This window comes from Schistocerca americana, chromosome 1 (genome assembly GCF_021461395.2).
Source record: "Schistocerca americana isolate TAMUIC-IGC-003095 chromosome 1, iqSchAmer2.1, whole genome shotgun sequence".
In the NCBI taxonomy this organism is placed as follows: domain Eukaryota; kingdom Metazoa; phylum Arthropoda; class Insecta; order Orthoptera; family Acrididae; genus Schistocerca; species Schistocerca americana.
This window is the reverse complement of record NC_060119.1, coordinates 466,044,874-466,064,019: the sequence shown is the minus strand read 5'-3', so window position 1 is coordinate 466,064,019 and position 19,146 is coordinate 466,044,874. Positions and strand designations below refer to the sequence as shown.

The window sequence follows — 19,146 nt, the reverse complement described above, 5'->3', positions numbered from 1 at the left end:
CCTGTTGCAGAGCATGCTCTGGAACATTACAGTTGTGCCTACTTCACCACACAAGCCATGTGAATTCTCCCCCAACTCCAGTTTCTCAGAGCTCCTTGCCTGTCTACTACATATTAATGCACTTAGCTTTCTGCTCCTATTAACTTTCGCAATAAGATATGAATATTATGAAGCTGCTGCTGCTGCTGCTGCTGCTGCTTTAACAGACTGAAGAGCCACAAACATTTCAAGGTGCTATGATAGAAGAAGATGAAGAGCTATTCCCAGTAAATGGGTTTACAAAATAAAGATGAATGCTGCTGGTTCAGTTTATAAGTTTAAAAGCCAAAATTGGAACTGTTATTTGACTTGCTCAGAACAAAATACAATCAAATAACACAGTTCTGTTCTTGAAGTGCCACTACTGGTGAAACCAGTGTACCACAAGAGTGGATCGAAGAGGAACAGCTGGTAGATATTTTGACTAAACCACTGTTGGCAGTTAGATTTCAACTGCTACTGAACAACATGTGAGTTTTTACATTATTAAATAATGAGAGAGTGCTGATGTTTAATGACATTTTCATTTAACAAATTCAGCACAATTTCAAACTTTTTGCATGTTGTTCACTATACATCATTTTTTTTACACATCACTGCACATCTAGTATTTTTTCACATTTTGCTTGTGCTGCCTTGTTCAAAGAATGTTTCAATAAAGAGTTAATATTCTCGAAAACTCTCATGTTCTCTGCATAGAGGCTTGAACATGAACCTCCTGTTTCCTTTTCCTGTTTCCACCATTTTCTGCTAATACAGGGATCTACAATAATGTTTTCTGTGTTGTTTCTGTAACCTTGTTTACACAATCTTGTCTTTTCTGAATCTAAGAGAAAAAATATACCATAATCTCACTGAATAATTTTAAATGGTGGCGATGACTGTCAGAGCAAAAATGAATAGGAGAAGAGGGGCTGGGCACCCTGTCCTCCAATTCACTGTATGCATCACATTTCTTAAGTGATTCCTTGCTGTCTCTCTCTCTCTCTCTCCCTCCTGCACTTACAGAATCCTCCATATCATTCAAATCTTCCATACAGTATCAGCAGTCATCTATTGCTCCCAGGGCCCATTCAATACCACTTAATTAGAGTAATTATTCACCAAAATATCTCCCTCCCCAAAAAAAATTCTTTAGCTATGCTTCAAAACAATGTTTCATTCTTAAATAGAAATTGCTCTTAAGTTTCTTTATTTTATAAAAAATGACATATGACCAAAAAATCTTACGTGAATCTACATGCTCCCTCACACTCTACTGTAGTCTTTGGTTTGGTTGGCTGATTTGGGGAAGGGGACCAAACAGTGAGGTCATCGATCCCAACGGATTAGGGAAGGATGGAAGGAAGTCAGCCACGCTCTTTCAAAGGAATTATCCCGACATTTGCCTGAAGCAATTTAGGTAAATCATGGAAAACCTAAATCAGGTTGGCCAGACACAATCTGAACCGTCATCCTCCCAAACGTGAGTCCAGTGTGCTAACCATGGCGCCACCTCACTTAGTCTCTGCAGTCCCTTCAAAAAAGTTAAAACGAAATATGCAGTAATTACTTACCACGAAGAACATCTGTCTACTATCTTTATGAGGCAGCACAAAAAGACGTAGTACAGTAGACATAGGTATCTTGTAATCAAATGTTTTACCATGGAGTTGGAAGAATGACTGAAAAATCTTGATATCATATCGACCTCTGAAAAAGGATAAATAAAATCAATTTACACATTCATAAAACACAGCTTAGATGTTGCTAATTTACTGTTATGAAATGAAATTTTTACATATGCAACGAAATATTACTACTTCAATAAACTGAAAACTTTTTAGAAGAAGAAAAAATAATCTCTTGAGGGGATCAGAGAAAACAAACCTTGGAGTTAAGCACTGAATCTCCTTAAATGTCGTTATTGCATCTCCAGATAAACTAATCACACTAGCTTGTTTCATCACCTGAAAGTGAACAGCAAATAATGTTTCAGAGATTAACATTCAACAGATTTTTTTTTAATGAGATGTGTTTTCAGTACACTTCTGTTAAGTTAGTAACAACAAAAAACAGGAACTGTGATCAACATTAGCAGATCACTTAAAAGTGTTTTATGGCCAAAGTTAATGTGGTGATGCAAGGTACAGAAACATCTCACTTAGTAAGTATTAATTATGACTAGGTTTGTTTCCCACTGAAAACCACCATGAGAGCTTATAACTCTAGTATCATGTGCAGTTAAGAACTTTCACAGTTTTACTATACATTATGCACAGACCACTAGATCTGATGATGATTCTCAGAGACAACCAAAATCAACCTTAATGAATAACAATAATCTCTGTGATTCATGTGGAAAAGAAACTGTTACAAATTATAGGGTTCTCATAACCCAAAACACTAAATGTCACATTTCAGTTTTTAAAAAAGTGACACTGAAATCTAGTACATATTTAATTTGATAGAATGTGATTAAAAACAAAACATATATTTAAATGCACCCACATTTTGATGGAAGGCTTCTACAGGATCAATATCACCAGCCATCTCACTGGATGGAATGTGGAATCTCATTTCCATCAGACTTACAGGAGCATCATCATTCTGCAAAGCAAAAAGACAATGAAACATTCAGGAAAACAAAGCTCAGATCATTAAATCAAAGGTAAAGTATAATACAGATAGATAAAAAATTCTACTTTTCAAGTGGCAGCAGGAGAAAATACATACAATATGTAGAAATGCATAAGCTCTTGGTGCCAGTGGCTCCTCCTCCTAGCAGAGGGGTTGAAGATAAAGAAAGAAGGATAAAGGAAAAGGACTAGTGAGGTTTAGGAAATGGGAAAGTTATAGGAAAGAATTGCAAAATCCTAGATCAGATGAGACATAATGGGCAGGATGAGAAAGAGAGGAAAAATCTTTAGCTCTTTGTATCTACACCGGATGAGATTTTAAAAACAAAGAATTTAAAGGTGAAAGACAATGTAATAAGCAAGACAGAGACTACCTAAAAAAATTGTGAAAGAGTAATAAGAACAGAACACTAAGTGCATTATGCATGGAAAATAGGGGAGAGGGGGGAGGGGAGGAGGTAAAAAATAGATAGGTAATAAAATAGTAAAAAACAATATTAAAAGGGAGCAAAGAAAAGAAATAGTTACTAAAAATTAACACTGAGACCACAGAAATATATGTGTAAATTTAGGCTCATGAGCATTCCTTTTCTTTGCTCCCTTTATCTTTTTATTGTTTATTTTCCACCCCCTCTATTTCTTCCCACCTTGTTACCTGTCTATTATGTATAATGCCATTAGTTTTCCTGTCTTATGACCCATTCACAACATTTTTCCAGTAATCTCAGTCTTGCCTAATATTCTCTGTTCCACATTTAAGCTTTCTGGTTTTCAGATCTCATTAAGTGCAGATACCAATCAATCTCTCCTCATACCATCCAGGAAGTCTCCTCTAACCTACAATTTTGGGTGACTTTTTCATAACTCTTCCCATTTTCTAAACCTCATGAGTCCTTTTCCTTAATCCATCTTCTTTTTCCTTCAGTTCTGCCAGAAGGAGCCATTGGCTACAAAAGCTTCTGTGGTTCCATACCTTTTACAGGCTTTCTTCAACTGCTCCTTGATGAGTAGATTTTTTAATCTATCCAAATCATTTTTAATCTATCTAGATAAGTATTGGTCACTCAATGTCAAATAGCCTAATTTTGAAACATTTTCCTGTTCGGCCATCACCAATTTCATTGCAATTTTATGTAAAGTCTTGCACATGTCCCAAATTAACATTGGTGAATTTTCAGAACAAAGGTTGTGAGGGACTTACAACAGTGATATAATCACAAACACAGTACTAAAATTGTTGCATGATATTAAAAATACTTGACCTGTAACAAAACTAATGTGGAATTTCAACATAATTATCCAAAACCATAAGTGAAAATTATAATGAAAACTTTTAGGCATTGGTGAAATATTGTCTAAAATAACAATGTGAAAATGACTTGTATCTTGATTTCATTATTTTTATAAAGCATAATAATTTCATGATATTTAGATCACCAATAATAAAAGTGCGATAGAAATACCTGATGAAATTCTAGAGTGACTTCGTTTTTACCAGTCGTACATTGGGATACATTGTTCAGCGGTATCTCAAATGCAGTGTTACTTCCCACATCAAAGCTTAATACTGCACCAGAAAATTTTGCTGTACCCCAGTTCCATCCTTTCAAACTCAATTCTTTTTCTAACATATCTTTCTTGTAGTTACTAGAGAAGAATTTTGCCACTTTCTCTTGCTCCTGTAACAAGACAATAGTTTACAATAAGAATTTATTATGTGCAGTCAGAAAAGCTTTTGTGTGTATTAATGTGTTGGACAATTTCACCATTTAAATTTACATCCCTCTCAAGAAGCAATATACCATTTCTTCCTTTAAGAGAGGAAGACTTCATATGAATTACAAACCTTTAGGAGTTGCGGAACAGACAAAAAAAGGTCTTGAAACTTACTGTTATAAACTTAAGTCAAACTGCTATAAAAATGATTAAGAACTTTCTTGTGCCTGTTAGCAAGCACCAGACAATATCAATTTGACTCTTCCACACATTGCAAAATATGTGGGCCAATGATAACTAGAAATTCTTTCTTGTCTTAAATTATTTTATAATTTATTATACATGAAGTGCTGAGATTCACAAGGGCCTAAGGCACACCATTGTCAATTTTGAAATTTTAGCATGAATGCTCCCTCCTGGTATCTGTTCATCTTACAGTGTACCAGCTTTGTCAGTTCGCTAAGCTCGCATTAGATAAATGAACATACGTGAAACTCATCTCACCAATTTCTCCGATATTCACCTCCAAGTGGGCATAAAACATAATTTTGTTGCCCTGTGCTGATCAATTGTTGCCTAGGATTGCCAACAGAGTGTAGCATCTACACCACATATGTAGTAGCACTTTGTGATTGGAGACATAGCGGTGCAAAGTCGTAAAGAAATCAAGGCTAGCGAATGAAACCTTTCATAGTCTGCAAAATGGACACTGATGATTTCAGAACCTATAAAGTGTTAATGAAGTCTACACAAAACCAAAAGTTGATGTACATTGTAACAACATACATTTCAAAAATTTTACTTTGATGAAGTTATCAACAGGTTGCCAGGAACTGTTGTTGAAAGTAACATTCTTCATTGTTGTCTTGGGAGGCCACCATTTTCTGCATGTCACATTGAGGAAAACCACAGTTTGTCATTTCCCAGAGTACATAGACATCTTACAAAATCCAGTGCCAAAATACATACTTGGAAGGCTCCGACCTTCACTGATATAAGAGTACAACTACAGAGTGGCAAGTTAAGTTTTCATCTCTTTCTACGCTTTCTTTGTAATATATTTATTAAATTTTGTGTGTGTTTCTCTGTTTAAGAGGTTTAATCTCGCATTTTTGTAAGTGTAGATTCATTCAGTCTGTAACACAACAGTTGCTCATTGAACAGCCAGCTACGTAACTCATTAACACATCAGCATCCATTGGTGACACATCAGGAGGGCAGCAAATTGCATATCTACAATTGTCTGCTTTTATGGTTGACTTCTTCACTCAGTCTTGCTAGTATGGCTAGGATGTGTGTGTGCTGTGTGCAGATACTGGAGGAGCTGACCACAGTTCGAGAACAGCTAAAAGCATTTTTGGCTACGGTCAATCACCTTCAGGCTGCTGCCTTGTGTGTAGAAGTGGCACAGAATCTGGCGCACCGCATGGGACACCTCAGGTGTCGCTTGTTTCGTCTACGGGCTCTGCTTCCAAGGCACCTCCTAGAGCATCTGATGCGTTGGATCTGCCCTCACAGCGGGGCGAGTGGCGAGTGGTAACACGTTCGCATTGCTTAAGGCAGAGGGCCAATGTGGTGACTTGCTGCCTGGCCTCAGCTACTCACCCTGTGAGTGGACAGATGGCCGCTCCTTCAACAGGGTCCCAGCAGGCACACGAGGGGAGCTCCTATGTTAGGCGTGTTATGGAACCCCTTAGGCAGATAGCATTCAGGGCGAGAAAGAAGGCCGATGTACACTCAGTATGTCTGCCAGCGGCCTCATCCGAAATGTGGAGGAGGCCTTGCTTGTGGATATCGAGCGTGCAGGGTGCAGTCATCTGGAGTTTGTGACTCACACCAGCACCAATGATGCCTGTCATTCTGAGGTGATCCTCATTTCATACAGTTGTTGGCAGAGGTGAAGAAGACTGCTGGTGTCATGCGCAGGATGCAAGCAGAGCTCATAAGCTGCAGCATGGTTCTCACAGTGGATTGGGTTCTTCATCGAGTCTGTGATGGTCTTTGCTGCAGATTTCTAGACCTGTGTTATTGTGTGGGGATTTTTAGGAATACCCTTGATAGGTCAGAGTTGCACTACACAAAAAAAATCAGCTATTGGGTAGTAGAATACTTGTGGAGTGAACGTGAGGGTTTTTATGCTAGGTGGTAGTTTCAAGTGCTCTGATGGACACTTGGCAGTTGATATGCAGCTTAGGACTAAACGGCATTCAGAATAAAGACACTTTGACTATCACAATTTTATCAGTAAACTGTCTAATAATCTGTAATAAAGTTCCGTTCTCACACTCAAATTATTCTTGGCACTGATAGCTGGCTGAAACCCGAAGTGAAAAGCTCTGAGATATTTAATGAGTTGTGGACCGTATATCGGAGAGAAGATTAAAAACCACAAGAGGGAGAGTGTTCATTGCATTTGACAGAAGTATTGTCTCTATTGAGGTCAAAGCTGAGTGTGACAATGAAGTCATCTGATTGTGTATAACAGATGTAGGTGAAACCAAATTAATTGTTGGAGGTTTTTACAGGCCAACCGATTCTGTGTGACAGTTATAGAGTGATTCAGATAGAGTCTATGGTCAATAGCACTTAAATAACCAGAGCATGCAATACTACTTGGAGGCGACCTTAATCTGTTGAGTGCAGACTGGTGTATGTACGGATTCATTATTTGGGGAGGGGGAGAACAGGGTCCAGAAAGTCAGTCATGCAAAATACTTCTGAACCCATTTTCTGAAAATTGTCTCGAGCAGCTAGCTCAGCAGCCCACATGCCCACATGCAACGGAAATATCTTATACCTCGTAGCTACAAACAGGCCAGAACTTATCGACATTGTCCATACAGAAACAAGGATTAGCAATCACGATGTTACTATAGCAACTATAATTACAGAAGTTAATAAACCAGTCAACAAAGGTACGTGAGCATTTCCACTAGCTAGAGCAGATAAGCTGTTATGAGCATCTCATTTGGACAGGGAACTGTCATCATTAGTTCCAGTAAGATGGATGTACAGAATTATAGGCAGAGTTTACACAGATTGTAAATTGTGGTCCGAAGATGCACTCTTGGTTCAAAAGGGGATGCACAAATGACAACAAGCAAAGGTTAGTAGAGATTCGGACGCCTGTGAAAAAATCTATGTGCAAAACATACAACAAACTACCACCATCACACCTTAGCAAAAGATCTGGTAGAGAACCAAGAAAATTCTGCTATTATGTAAAATCGCTAAGCAGGTCTAAGGCTTCCATTCAGTCCCTTGTTGGCCAGTCTCATGTGGCAGCTGAAGATAGCAAAACGAAAGCTGAAGTTTTAAATTTCACACTCAAGAAACCATTCACACAGAGAATCATACAAACATACCATCACTTGACCATCGGACAGACTCCCATATGGAAGACATAGTGATAAGCATATCTGGCGTAGAGAAACAACTGAAAGGCTTGAAAGCAAATAAATCACCAGGTCCAGATGGAATCCCAGGTCAATTTTACTCTACATCATTGATCCCTTACCTAACTTGAAATTATCGTGAATGGAAAAAAATCACAGGTGATTCCAGTATATACAAAGGGTAAAAAATGGACCTGCAAAATTGCAGACCAATATCCCTAACATATTTTTGCAGCAGAATACTTGAACATATTCTCAGTTCGAATTTAATAAACTCTCTCGAGTCTGAAAAGTTGACGTCCATGAATCAGGATGGCTTTAGAAAGCCACACTGGTGTGAAACTCAGCTTGACCTTTTCTCACTTTGTATACTGAGAACTATGGATGAAGGGCATATTTCTAGATTTCCAAAAAGCACCTGACACTGTCGCACGCTGTTAACAAAGGTATGAGCACATGGAATAAGTTCACGGATATGTGAGTGGCTCGAAGACTTCTTACATAATACCGAGTGGTTATAATTAAACTTTCCCTATTTAACACTTCATAACACGGAAACTAATTACCGTATGAGTACCAAACTTGGTAGCATTAATGCCCAGAGTGTGGTGTGCATAATTTCAATTCGTCACAGCACCACCGTCCAGTTCCAACTATGGCCACCAGGTGCCGTGATCTGTCATTGTGAGTCATAGTCTCACACACCTGATCAGTCGCAGTGCACTTGTTGACGTGTCAAAATGAGCTTGGACTAAAGGAGTAGGGCATTAGTGGTGAAGCCCTATTATAGAAATAACACGAATGTTGCAGCTGCACTTTGAGAATATCACTGGCTGAAAGGATTGTGGAAGGGTCCTCTTTCTCCGCCTGCTGTGCGGAGCATGATGATGAAGTTCAAATGAACTGGAGAACTGGGCATCATTCCAGGAAGACGCTGACGACTGGTTGCACCATAACTGGTTGAAGAAGTCAACATTCCTATGGCAGACAACACTGCACACAATTCCCTATCAACAGGCAGTGTGCGTGCTGTATCACGACAGTTGAACACCCCATGGTCCACTGCACGGAAGGTGCTTCGAACCATTCTCAAATGATATCCGTACAAGATCCAGATGCAGAACAATGTGTTGACTTTGCTCTCCACTTTCTCGCACGGACTGAAATAGACGAGAGGTGGCCTTGGACCATACAACGGACATATGAAGCTCGTTTTTATCTGACGGGTGAGGTGAACACACAGTATTGCCGAGTGTGGGGATCTTCACCTACAATGATTGTGCATGAAGTTCCTCTGTATGGTGAATGTGTCAGTGTATGGTGTGGCTTCATGGCTATGTTCGTCACTGCCCCATTCTTTTTTGAACAGGTTGGCACGAAGGACCACAGACATGCAGCGTGACTGGCCAGCGTTACTGCAATATGCTTTGCCAGCATGTCATACCCGCCCTACAGGAGAGAGACGCACTGAATTCAACAGTTTTCATACACGATTGGGGGCCAACTGCACATTGGTCATGAAGTTCATCTGCTTCTCCAAAACACATTTGGAAATTATCAAATTATCAGCTGATCTTATCCAACTGCTTGGCCGGCATGATCACCTGGCCACACTCCCTGTGGTTTCTGATAGTGGGGCTACCTGAAGGACTATGTTTACCAAGGAAACATTCACATATCTGAAGTGCTCCATATCCGTGAGAGTTTGCCAGCATACCTACGGACATGCTTTGCTGTGCAGGATGAAATCTGCACACTGATGGGCACCATATTGAGCCCCTTTTGTGGCAGTAATGGTACCAGTATGTAATCGTAAGATGTGTCATAGCAGCGCATTAAAAGCGTTTCAATTGAATTGGTCCTGCATTATTTCTCTTCCCCTTGTCCTTGACATTAATTCTACCAAGTTCGGTGCTTGTACAGTAATTAGTTCCTGTATTATAATGTGTTAAATAGGGAAAGTTTAATTATAACCACCCGGTAGAACCCAGTATGTTGTCCTCGATGGTGAGTGTTCATCGGAGACTAGTGTATCGTCAAGTGTGCCCCAAGGAACTGTGATAGAACCGCTGTTGTTCTCTATATACAAAATGATTTCGCAGACAGGGTGTGCAGCAATCTGTGGTTGTTTACTGATGATGTCATGGTGTTCAGTAAGGTGCCGAAGTTGAGTGACTGTAGGAAGATACAAGACGACTTAGAGAAAATATCCAGTTGGGGTGATGAATGGCAGCTAGCCCTAAATGTGGAAAAATGTAAGTTAACGCGGATGAGTAGGAAGATCAAATCTGTGATGTTTGGATACGGTATTACTACTGTCCTGCTTGACACAGTCAAGTTGTTTAAACATCTGGGCATAATGTTGCAAAGGGATATGAGGTAGAACGAGCAAGTAAAAGCCATAGGAAAGGTGAATGGTCGACTTCAGTTTCTTGGAAGAATTTTAGAAAAGAGTGGTTCACCTATAAAGTAGACCGTACGTAGGACGCTAGTGCAACCTTATCTTGAGTACTGTTCAAGTGTTTGTGATCTGTACCAGGTCAGACTGAAGGAAGACAATGAAGCAATTCGGAGGCGGGCTGCTAGATTTGTTACCGATACATTCGAATAACATGTAAATGTTATGGAGATGCTTCGGGAACTCAAACTGGAATCCCTGGAAGGAAGGCAATGTTCTTTTAGAAAGACACTATTGAGAAAATGAGAACCAGCATTGGAAGCTACCCACCGAACGGACCTACTGCCTCCAACATATATTGCACGTAACAATCACAAAGATAAGAAACAAGAAATTGGGCTCATATGGAGGCATATAGACAGTCATTTTTCCCTTGCTCTATTTGCGAGTGGAACAGGAAAGGAAATGACAAGTAGTGGTACAGGGTAGCCTATGCCACGCACCGTACAGTGGCTTGCCAAGTATCGCTGCAAATATAGATGAAATATCAACCTTGGAACTGAAAGACTTAACGATACTACTAGATTTGCGCGCGCATGTTTTGCACATTTAGCATTTGTTCATTTGTTCTGATTCTATGTTCATAATAATTACAAACTTTTCAACTGTCAAAAATACACTACTGTCAGTATATGACTGTGTGGTGTCTGTTCGGACGCGTCTGAAAGAACAGACACCACGCATTCACATTACTGATTTGCTTTGATGGGCAATGACATCAAAATATTCAGTGCGGCTGCACATTTACATTTGACCACCAGCGGGAATCTAAAATTAGTGTGGAGGACAAGGATTGGGACTGTGGATAGGTGGTGCCAGGTGGGAATGTAAGGCAATCTGGGAACGTGCCAAAGTAGTCCATGAATTTACAATAAACACTGTGGCCGGGTAGCGCAGTGGTTAATGCAACTGCCTAGTAAGCATGAGATCCCAGGTCCGAGTCCCGAACCGGCACTTATTTTCACTCAACAGTGTTGATTCTGTACAAAGTCCTGATGTAACTGATATCATTAGTTACTTCCTTCTCTTTTCTTTCTCTTCCCTTCCCTTCAATTTATATACTGTTGTCACTAGCCTGTAAATGAAATTTTTGTACTTACATTAATGATGATGATAAAAATATTAATTAAAACATCATAATTTAAAATGGGTACACTATTTTCTCCTTGGAAATATGGGATGTTGAAACTTGGTTAAAAAACAAATTTAAACTATGGGACGGATGGTTTGCCCCAAAATTCGATTTTCACAAACATCAATTTTTCTCAAAACTTTGTGTTTTGGGCCCTTATGGTTCTCAGTGCCTCATATCTTTTCTACTATATCGTTGTTGTGACTCGCTGATCTTTCAAAGTGCCGCCGCTCAGTTACGCGCGTCCTTTACATGCGGCGCTGTCTGCCAGCCATGCAGCAGCAGCAGCAGCGCCACCCAAGCGGCCAGCCAGCGGCCGCTAGACTTGGACACAGTTATGATTTGACTGTTAAAGTGTACACACGTCTTACTCTGTTTACTTGATCTGTGACTCATGTATCGCGTCTTCCTTGAAATATATTTGTTCAACTTGAAGTTATAACAATAGTCGATGAAGAAACGATACCGCATAACTGACAAAAGTGCCGATTTTTCGTTTTTCAGTCAGATGATGTCGTTGACCACACGCACGTCTGCTCTTAACGCCATAATGCTGAAGTTTTAATTATTTAACATGAAAAAATTATCTAAAACAATACCGCGTATGTGACACAGCAAATAGATGGCGATACCGCGGAACTGTAGAGAATTAAATTTCGCGTATCTACAATCTATGGATACTGTAAACAATACCACATAAATACAAAAGCGCGCGCAGCCACAGGACATTGTTACTGCCTTATTACGTATTTAATAGTGCTCAAAAGTGGTTCCATGCTTGTAGCTTCATTTGTGACAATAGACAGCGATATAGATGACGATCTTTTTACTGAAGAAGAAATTGTTTCTCAGCTGAAATCAGCTTATGAAAGTGGAGGATCGTTCCCGAGAGTGACTGACAGCGGTAAGAAAATTGTGTTACTATTCACCTTTGAATATTACTAGCACCGCAAGTGTCATACTGTGATAGAAATCAGAACGCTCCCACCACTCGTTCTGTGTTTTATTTATTTCTGCCAAAGATTTCTGGACTGTCCACTTTCTTGTAGGATCTCCCAAAAATGCCGAACAAACAACAGGCGAGAAAAGTCGTAACGCTGAAGTTACATTTACCAAAGAAGACTTCATTTCGTATATGGGGTTCTCGGTTACTGTTCCTGCTACATCTAATGACGCAGGTAAATTTTCTTGGGATTATTGTTAATAGTATTACTGATGCCGTCGTTTTCATTAATACATGAATCTGAGCTTCATCTTTGTCTGCTTAAATTAATTTATAAATATTTTTCATTCTAGAAACTTCAGTGGCTGTATCCAACAATGCTCAAAATGAAACAATAGTCACAGTTTCCACTTGAGACGACAATACTTTACATTCATTGCTATGTGATGGTGCTCATTGTTTGCCAAACACTCTGGATAAATTATTGGAAGATCACGGGAGCAATAATGATGCTGACAGTGAAGGCCAAGAATTTAATGATGAAGTAAGCACTGACAGGAAAAGCAAGTCTAAACCACATCCTGAAGATTGGAAGAAAAATTGCCAGTAAAATTCTGAGAATGCATGGACAGGCGTATATTGGATACAAAAGAAGTCAAATTGGTAAAATCACTCATGATACTCCAAGAGAGGCACGAAAATTAGGTCCAACATGTACTTCGAAGATGCGCCAGAAATCCGTTCAAAGGAAGTGTCATCAGTTTTCTACTGATGATAGGCAGGCAATGTTTAACACATTTTGGGAAACGATGTCATGGGATCAGAGGAAGGTTTACATTATCAACCTTGTGGACATGATTCCAACCAAATGTCCAGCGAAGAACTGTGGCGAATCCAGGAGAAAAGGGATGCTCATTTATCATTTGAAAAATGAGCTGAGGAAACAAAAGTATGCAAAAAGATGTTTCTCAATACTCTTGGGATTAAAGAATGGACTGTCCAATATAGGTTAGGTAATTCCACACGTGGGTCGAGTCCTGATACAGAATCGTCACCATTTCGAATCAAACACACGAAGAAGAAAGATGAGAGAACCTCCATGAAAAAATTCCTGGACTTGCTTCCGAAACTTCTGTCGCATTACTGCAGGAAATCCTCCTCGAAGTTGTACCTTGAGCCTATTCTACAATCCAAACAACAGCTGTATGGACTATGTGGAAAAATGTCATGCAGAGAAGGTTTCACCATTTAGTCGGGCTACCTTTAACTTGATTTTAGAAGATGTTAGTTTATTTTCCCCCAGGAAAGACCAATGCTACTTCTCTTGTAGTTACATGCTTGGTAACTTGAGTGACGACGTGTGGAAGCAACACACAGACCAGAAAGAGCAGGCAAGGATGCAAAAAGATGCTGACAAGAAAGAAGCTCTGCTCAGTGTACACCATGGACTTATAGGCCATGAAAGTAGCTCTATTTTTAAGTGCAAGTGCAGTTTATTATAAAACAAAGTTGGCTGTTCATAACTTTACAATGTATAATTTAGAAAGTCGTATTGTAGTATGTTACTGGTTCGATGAAACACAAGGTGGTTTGGTTGCATCATGTTTTGCCTCATGCATTCTGGACACCCTATCCAGAACGATTAAGGAAAATCCTGTTCAAGTCGTTCTGTATTCAGATGGCAGCACATATCAGAACAGAAATGTGATATTATCAAATGTTCTTTTAAGATTGGCAATTTATACTGGAGTATTGATTCCACAAAAGTTTTTGGAGAAAGGCCATACTCACATGGAATGTGACTTGGTTCACAGTTCCATTGAGTGCAAGCTTAAAGGACATGAAGTTACACTTCTTAGCCAATACGCTACCATATCAAAGAAGCGAGAAAACAACCACAGCCATACAAAGTCCATTACCTAAATAATTCCTTTTTCATCAACTACGCAGAGAAAAGTTTGTGGCTGTACGACTCAGTTAGGCCTGGAAGAGCTGTAAAAAATAACCCTGCAGTTACCGATCTGAGGGCACTACAGTACCGCCCAAATGGTATTATTTTTGCTACAAGTGCTCTTCCAACGAGGTGTGGCAAGAATTACCGAGACGTCCAAGGAAAGTTCTTGGAGATGTTTGCGTCCCGAAACTATATGAGGAAAGAATGAAAATCAAGAAATCCAAATGGGATCATTTACAACAACTTAAATCTGTTCTTCCTAAAGATTGTCATAGTTATTATGACAACATTCCTCATGAATGAAAATTATGGTGCAGGTGACTGTGTGATGAGTATCAGTGCAGTGTAATTCTCTTTTGCTGCTTTGAGTGATGTTTAGGATTTTTCTTGAAGAAATGTGCAGACATTATCGGAACTATGTAAACAGTAGATTTATTTAAAATGTTTCTATGAAATCTTTCAATAAAAAATGATTAACTCTCCAAAATGTGTTCTTACTAGCTTTCTCAGCACCAAATACCAACATAAATGTGTCGGGCCAGGAGACTGACAAACAAATACCGCGTAAGTAACAGATCATGGCATAAATACCGAGACAATTCCGTGTATGTGCCGTAATTAAGCTTTCTAAAGTGTATTTTTTTGTTTCACATTTTTATTTGATCCAATATTTTCTTGTAGTGCTATGATGCAAATCTAGGGCCCCTATGAAATGTATTAGGCATTTTAGACAGTTTTTTATCCCTCATGTAAAATTCTTATTTTGCTACTTACATAGTATTGTTTCTTCACTGACGATATATAGAGTAAAAAGTAGCATATCCATGCTGCCATTCGATCTAAGCAAACCAGGCATCTAAGTAATCTACATCTACATCTACATCCATACTCCGCAAGCCACCTGACGGTGTGTGGCAGAGGGTACTTTGAGTACCTCCCTTCTATTCCAGTCTCGTATTGTTCATGGAAAAGAGAATTGTCGGTATGCCTCTGTGTGGGCTCTAATCTCTCTGATTTTATCCTTACGGTCTCTTTGCGAGATATACGTAGGAGGGAGCAATATACTGCTTGACTCCTCAATTAAGGTATGTTCTCGAAACTTCAACAAAAGCCCGTACCGAGCTACTGAGCGTCTCTCCTGCAGAGTCTTCCACTGGAGTTTATCTATCATCTCCTAAATGCTTTCGCGATATTTCATGTCTGCTTGTGTCTGTATATGTGTGGATGGATATGTGTGTGTGTGCGCGCGCGTGCGAGTGTATACCCGTACTTTTTCCCCCTAAGGTAAGTCTTTCCGCTCCCGGGATTGGAATGACTCCTTACCCTCTCCCTTAAAACGCACATCCTTTCGTCTTTCCCTCTCCTTCCCTCTTTCCTGATGAGGCAACAGTTTGTTGCGAAAGCTTGAATTTTGTGTGTATGTTTGTGTTTGTTTGTGTGTCTTTCGACCTGCCAGCGCTTTCGTTTGGTAAGTCACATCATCTTTGTTTTTTGATATAAATTTGATCATATGTTACACATCAAAATAGGAATCCATACAATTACTGATCCAGCTGAACAGCAGAACATCTACAGAACCTAAATAGATATCCTTGCATAATAGGTGCTGTGTCCATTTTGTAATCACTTACAACTGATAATCAAATAAACTGGACACACCATTACGAAAGAATAGGGATGGCAGCAGGCCACAGGAACCATTTTGGCATTTGCATGGAATGACTTAGTGGGACCACTGAAAAACTAGGTCACACGGGCATATGATCTGTCGTCGTGCCAACTGCAAGTCTGGTATGTTAGCAACTGTGCCACCTCATTCAAAGGCTGCAATGAATACACCAAGTGAAGAGGCCTGCACTGGATAGTCTAGTGTGTAATGCTGTATCAAAATACTCTTCAGGCCGAAGGCACAGTGACATTTATTTATGTTCAGATTCAAAAGCCAGTCTCTGCATTACTGTCAATCATCTGCTGATCTTCATTTCACTACACTCGTCTCATATTGCAATATTTCTACAGAGAACAGCATCGCCTGCAGATACTCTCGTGGAGGTTCCAACTACACCTGAGAAGTGGCATGCTGGAGGCAATGTGGGGACGTCAATTGAGAGGGTTTAATAGGACAGAGGAAAGGGATACTGTTGGGTGGAGGGTGCTGGATAGACTGAGGCCAGGACAATTCCAGGAGTGGAGAATGTTTCTTAAGGATAGCTACCATCTGCATAGTTGAGAAGCTGGCGGTGGAGGAAGGGATCAATATGGCTCGGATTATGAAGCAGCCATAGAAATTGAGTGTGTTATGCAACTACATGTTGTGCCACCAGAAGGTCAACTTTGTTCTTGACAACAATTTGATGGTGACCTTTCATCCTGGTTGGTAGTAATACGAACATAAAAAGCCGTACAGTGTTAGCTGCAGAGCTGGTACATGGCATGGCTGCTTTCACAGTTGGCCTAGCCTCTGATGGGACAGGATAAGCCTGTGACAGGACTATACCCAAGCCGCTGAACTTTGCATTGTCATTTCAAGTTGGGAGCAGAACAGGTTAACAAGTAAATAAAGAACGAGAAGCAAGAAGAGCTAGATGTGAATCAATTCCAGCGTGGTATTCGCTGCCGGTCATGATGTCAGAGCTCCCACACTGCCGGCTTCGTTTGGTGTGAAAATAAGCAACGTGCATTGTGATCATTTCTACTGTGTCCTGGCATTGTGCTGCACTTTGGTTTGCTGTGGTTTAGAACATTCTGATACTCCAAAAAACTTCATTCGCCTAGTGGCAATCCTTTGCATCAAGGCATGTCACTAGACAGTAAGGCACTGAAGTTACTACAAAGAACTCTTGAGTTTTATGAGCAGGAGAAAGGACACGCAAGTACTCATGGACAGCCATCAGTTCCTGTTGATAAAGTTATGATACGAACATCAAAAGTTCTTGAACTACTGCAAAAACAATAGTAAGGAAGGGATTGTTACTGCAGAAGTCGAAAGGTGTAGACACAAGTCTTAACACTTCTGAGCCATCTGGTTCGGATAATATATTTTTAGTGACACCTGGAAAAAAGAAAAAACAACCTCACCCTGTCACAGAATTGGATTTTTTCAAAACTGGTACAACCACAAGCATATTTATGCTTACTACATCAGGAAAGACTTTCCTACAGTAGCAAAGTTAGTAGTAACGTTAAAAGAAAGTGAACTTTTCAGGGGTTCCAACGTCACTAAAAATTGTGCAAAAAGCACGTATTTCCATTACAAAGCATTAAAAATGCAAAGCCCAGTTAGAAAACATGCATATTGTTATGGCTCAAAGCATAATCTTGCATAAAACTATGGGAAAGACATTCATTCGTTTTGTGTTTGTAAGATGAACATGAAGACAATTTTGACGCTGATTCCAGTGACAATAGGAAGCTGAATGGAATTGCACACAGTCCCCTTAAAAAGAAGCTGGATGGAATTGCACACAGTCCCCTTAAAATGGTGAGTGGAAAGATATGACTATCGATCATTTGTTGCATCATTGTCATTATAAGAGCGAAAAGTTACAATCTTGGTCACTACTTATCTTGTAAACCACGTACCATATCGTTTTCAAAATATCAGGCACCATCAAATGCTTATTTTCTGAATTTCTTTGGTCTGTTATCGAAAACATTTGCTTTATTGTGATTATATATACATTATTGTGTGTTTGTTTATTTTCTGTCATTGTGGTAGCAAGTGAAAACCTAATTCGTATGTATACTATTATTGTGCAATAGCTTACATTTACCAAATGGAACAGAAAACCATATTGTCTGCTATGTGTAAGAGGCTGCTGTTGCAACTTGAAGTAATGAGAACTGTCAAGAGCAATGTTTTGCCAGTGCATGTATACAGTAGGAGGAACTGGGTGGGTGAATTTGCCAAGGCTTGCACCTTGGTCTCCCCTATGGTTCCTGTGGCAAGGGGCTGGGAGTGGGAGTTGCATAAAAAGGACTAGGATATTCTATAGGTTGGGTGAGCAACAGAACAGCACTTTAGGAGGGGTGAGAAAGATTTCAGGTAGAATGCCCTCACTTCAGGGAAGGATGAGAGGTAATCAAAGCCCTGGCAAAGGATATGGTTCAGTTGTTCCAATCCAGAGTGATACTGAGCAACAAAGGTGGCATTCCTTTTTAGCTGATTCTTGGGGTTGGTTGGAGGATTGAGAGTGTATGAGTGTTTTGAGTCATCAGTCTTGTGTAAGGGTTGATGCAGCCCACCAAGAGTTTTCCTCCTGTGCCAATTCTATTTGTCTCCGAGTTGCATTTGCATCCTACATCCTCAATTATATGCTGGATTTTTTTCCAATCTCTGTCTTCCTCTACAGTTTTTACCCACTATAGCTCCTTCTAGTATCGTGTTTTAACAGAGGTCCTACTAATCTATCCCGTTTCCTTCTCAGTGTTTTCCTTGCTGATTCTGCAGCGAACTTCCTCATTCCTTATCAGTCAACCTAATTTGCAACATTTGTCTGTAGCACTGCATTTCACATGCCTCGATTATGTTCTGTTCTCGTTTACCCACAGTCCATGTTTCACTACCACATACTGCAGTACTCCAAACATAAATTTTCAGAAATTTCTTTCTCAAATTAAGGCTTATGTTTGAAACTACTTGACTTTTCTGGGTCAGGAGTGCCCTTCCAGCCAGTGCTATCTGCTTTTTATATCCTCCTTGCTCTGTTCATCACTGGTTATTTTCTGCCCAAGTAGCAGAATTCCTTGACTTCGCCTACATCTTGATTCTCAATTCTGACATTAAGTTTCTCACTGTTCTCATTTCTGCTACTCCTCATTACTTTAGTCTTTCTTCAACTTACACTCATATTGTGTACTAATTATACTGTTCGTTATATTCAACACATCC

At 39.8% G+C, this 19,146-nt stretch overlaps 1 protein-coding gene across 2 annotated transcripts in view; it reads right to left on the bottom strand.

Moving 5' to 3' along the window:
- LOC124603563 (FACT complex subunit Ssrp1) overlaps nucleotides 1–19,146 on the bottom strand; it is a 91,221-nt gene that overhangs the window by 54,979 nt on the left and 17,096 nt on the right. For both annotated transcript variants that reach the window (XM_047136406.1, XM_047136407.1), the window contains exons 3-6: nucleotides 4,121–4,336; nucleotides 2,530–2,628; nucleotides 1,909–1,988; nucleotides 1,596–1,731 (exon numbers count right to left, since the gene is read on the bottom strand). In XM_047136406.1, the coding sequence (XP_046992362.1) occupies nucleotides 1,596–1,731; nucleotides 1,909–1,988; nucleotides 2,530–2,628; nucleotides 4,121–4,336 (531 nt within the window). The remainder of the gene's footprint in view (nucleotides 1–1,595; nucleotides 1,732–1,908; nucleotides 1,989–2,529; nucleotides 2,629–4,120; nucleotides 4,337–19,146) is intronic.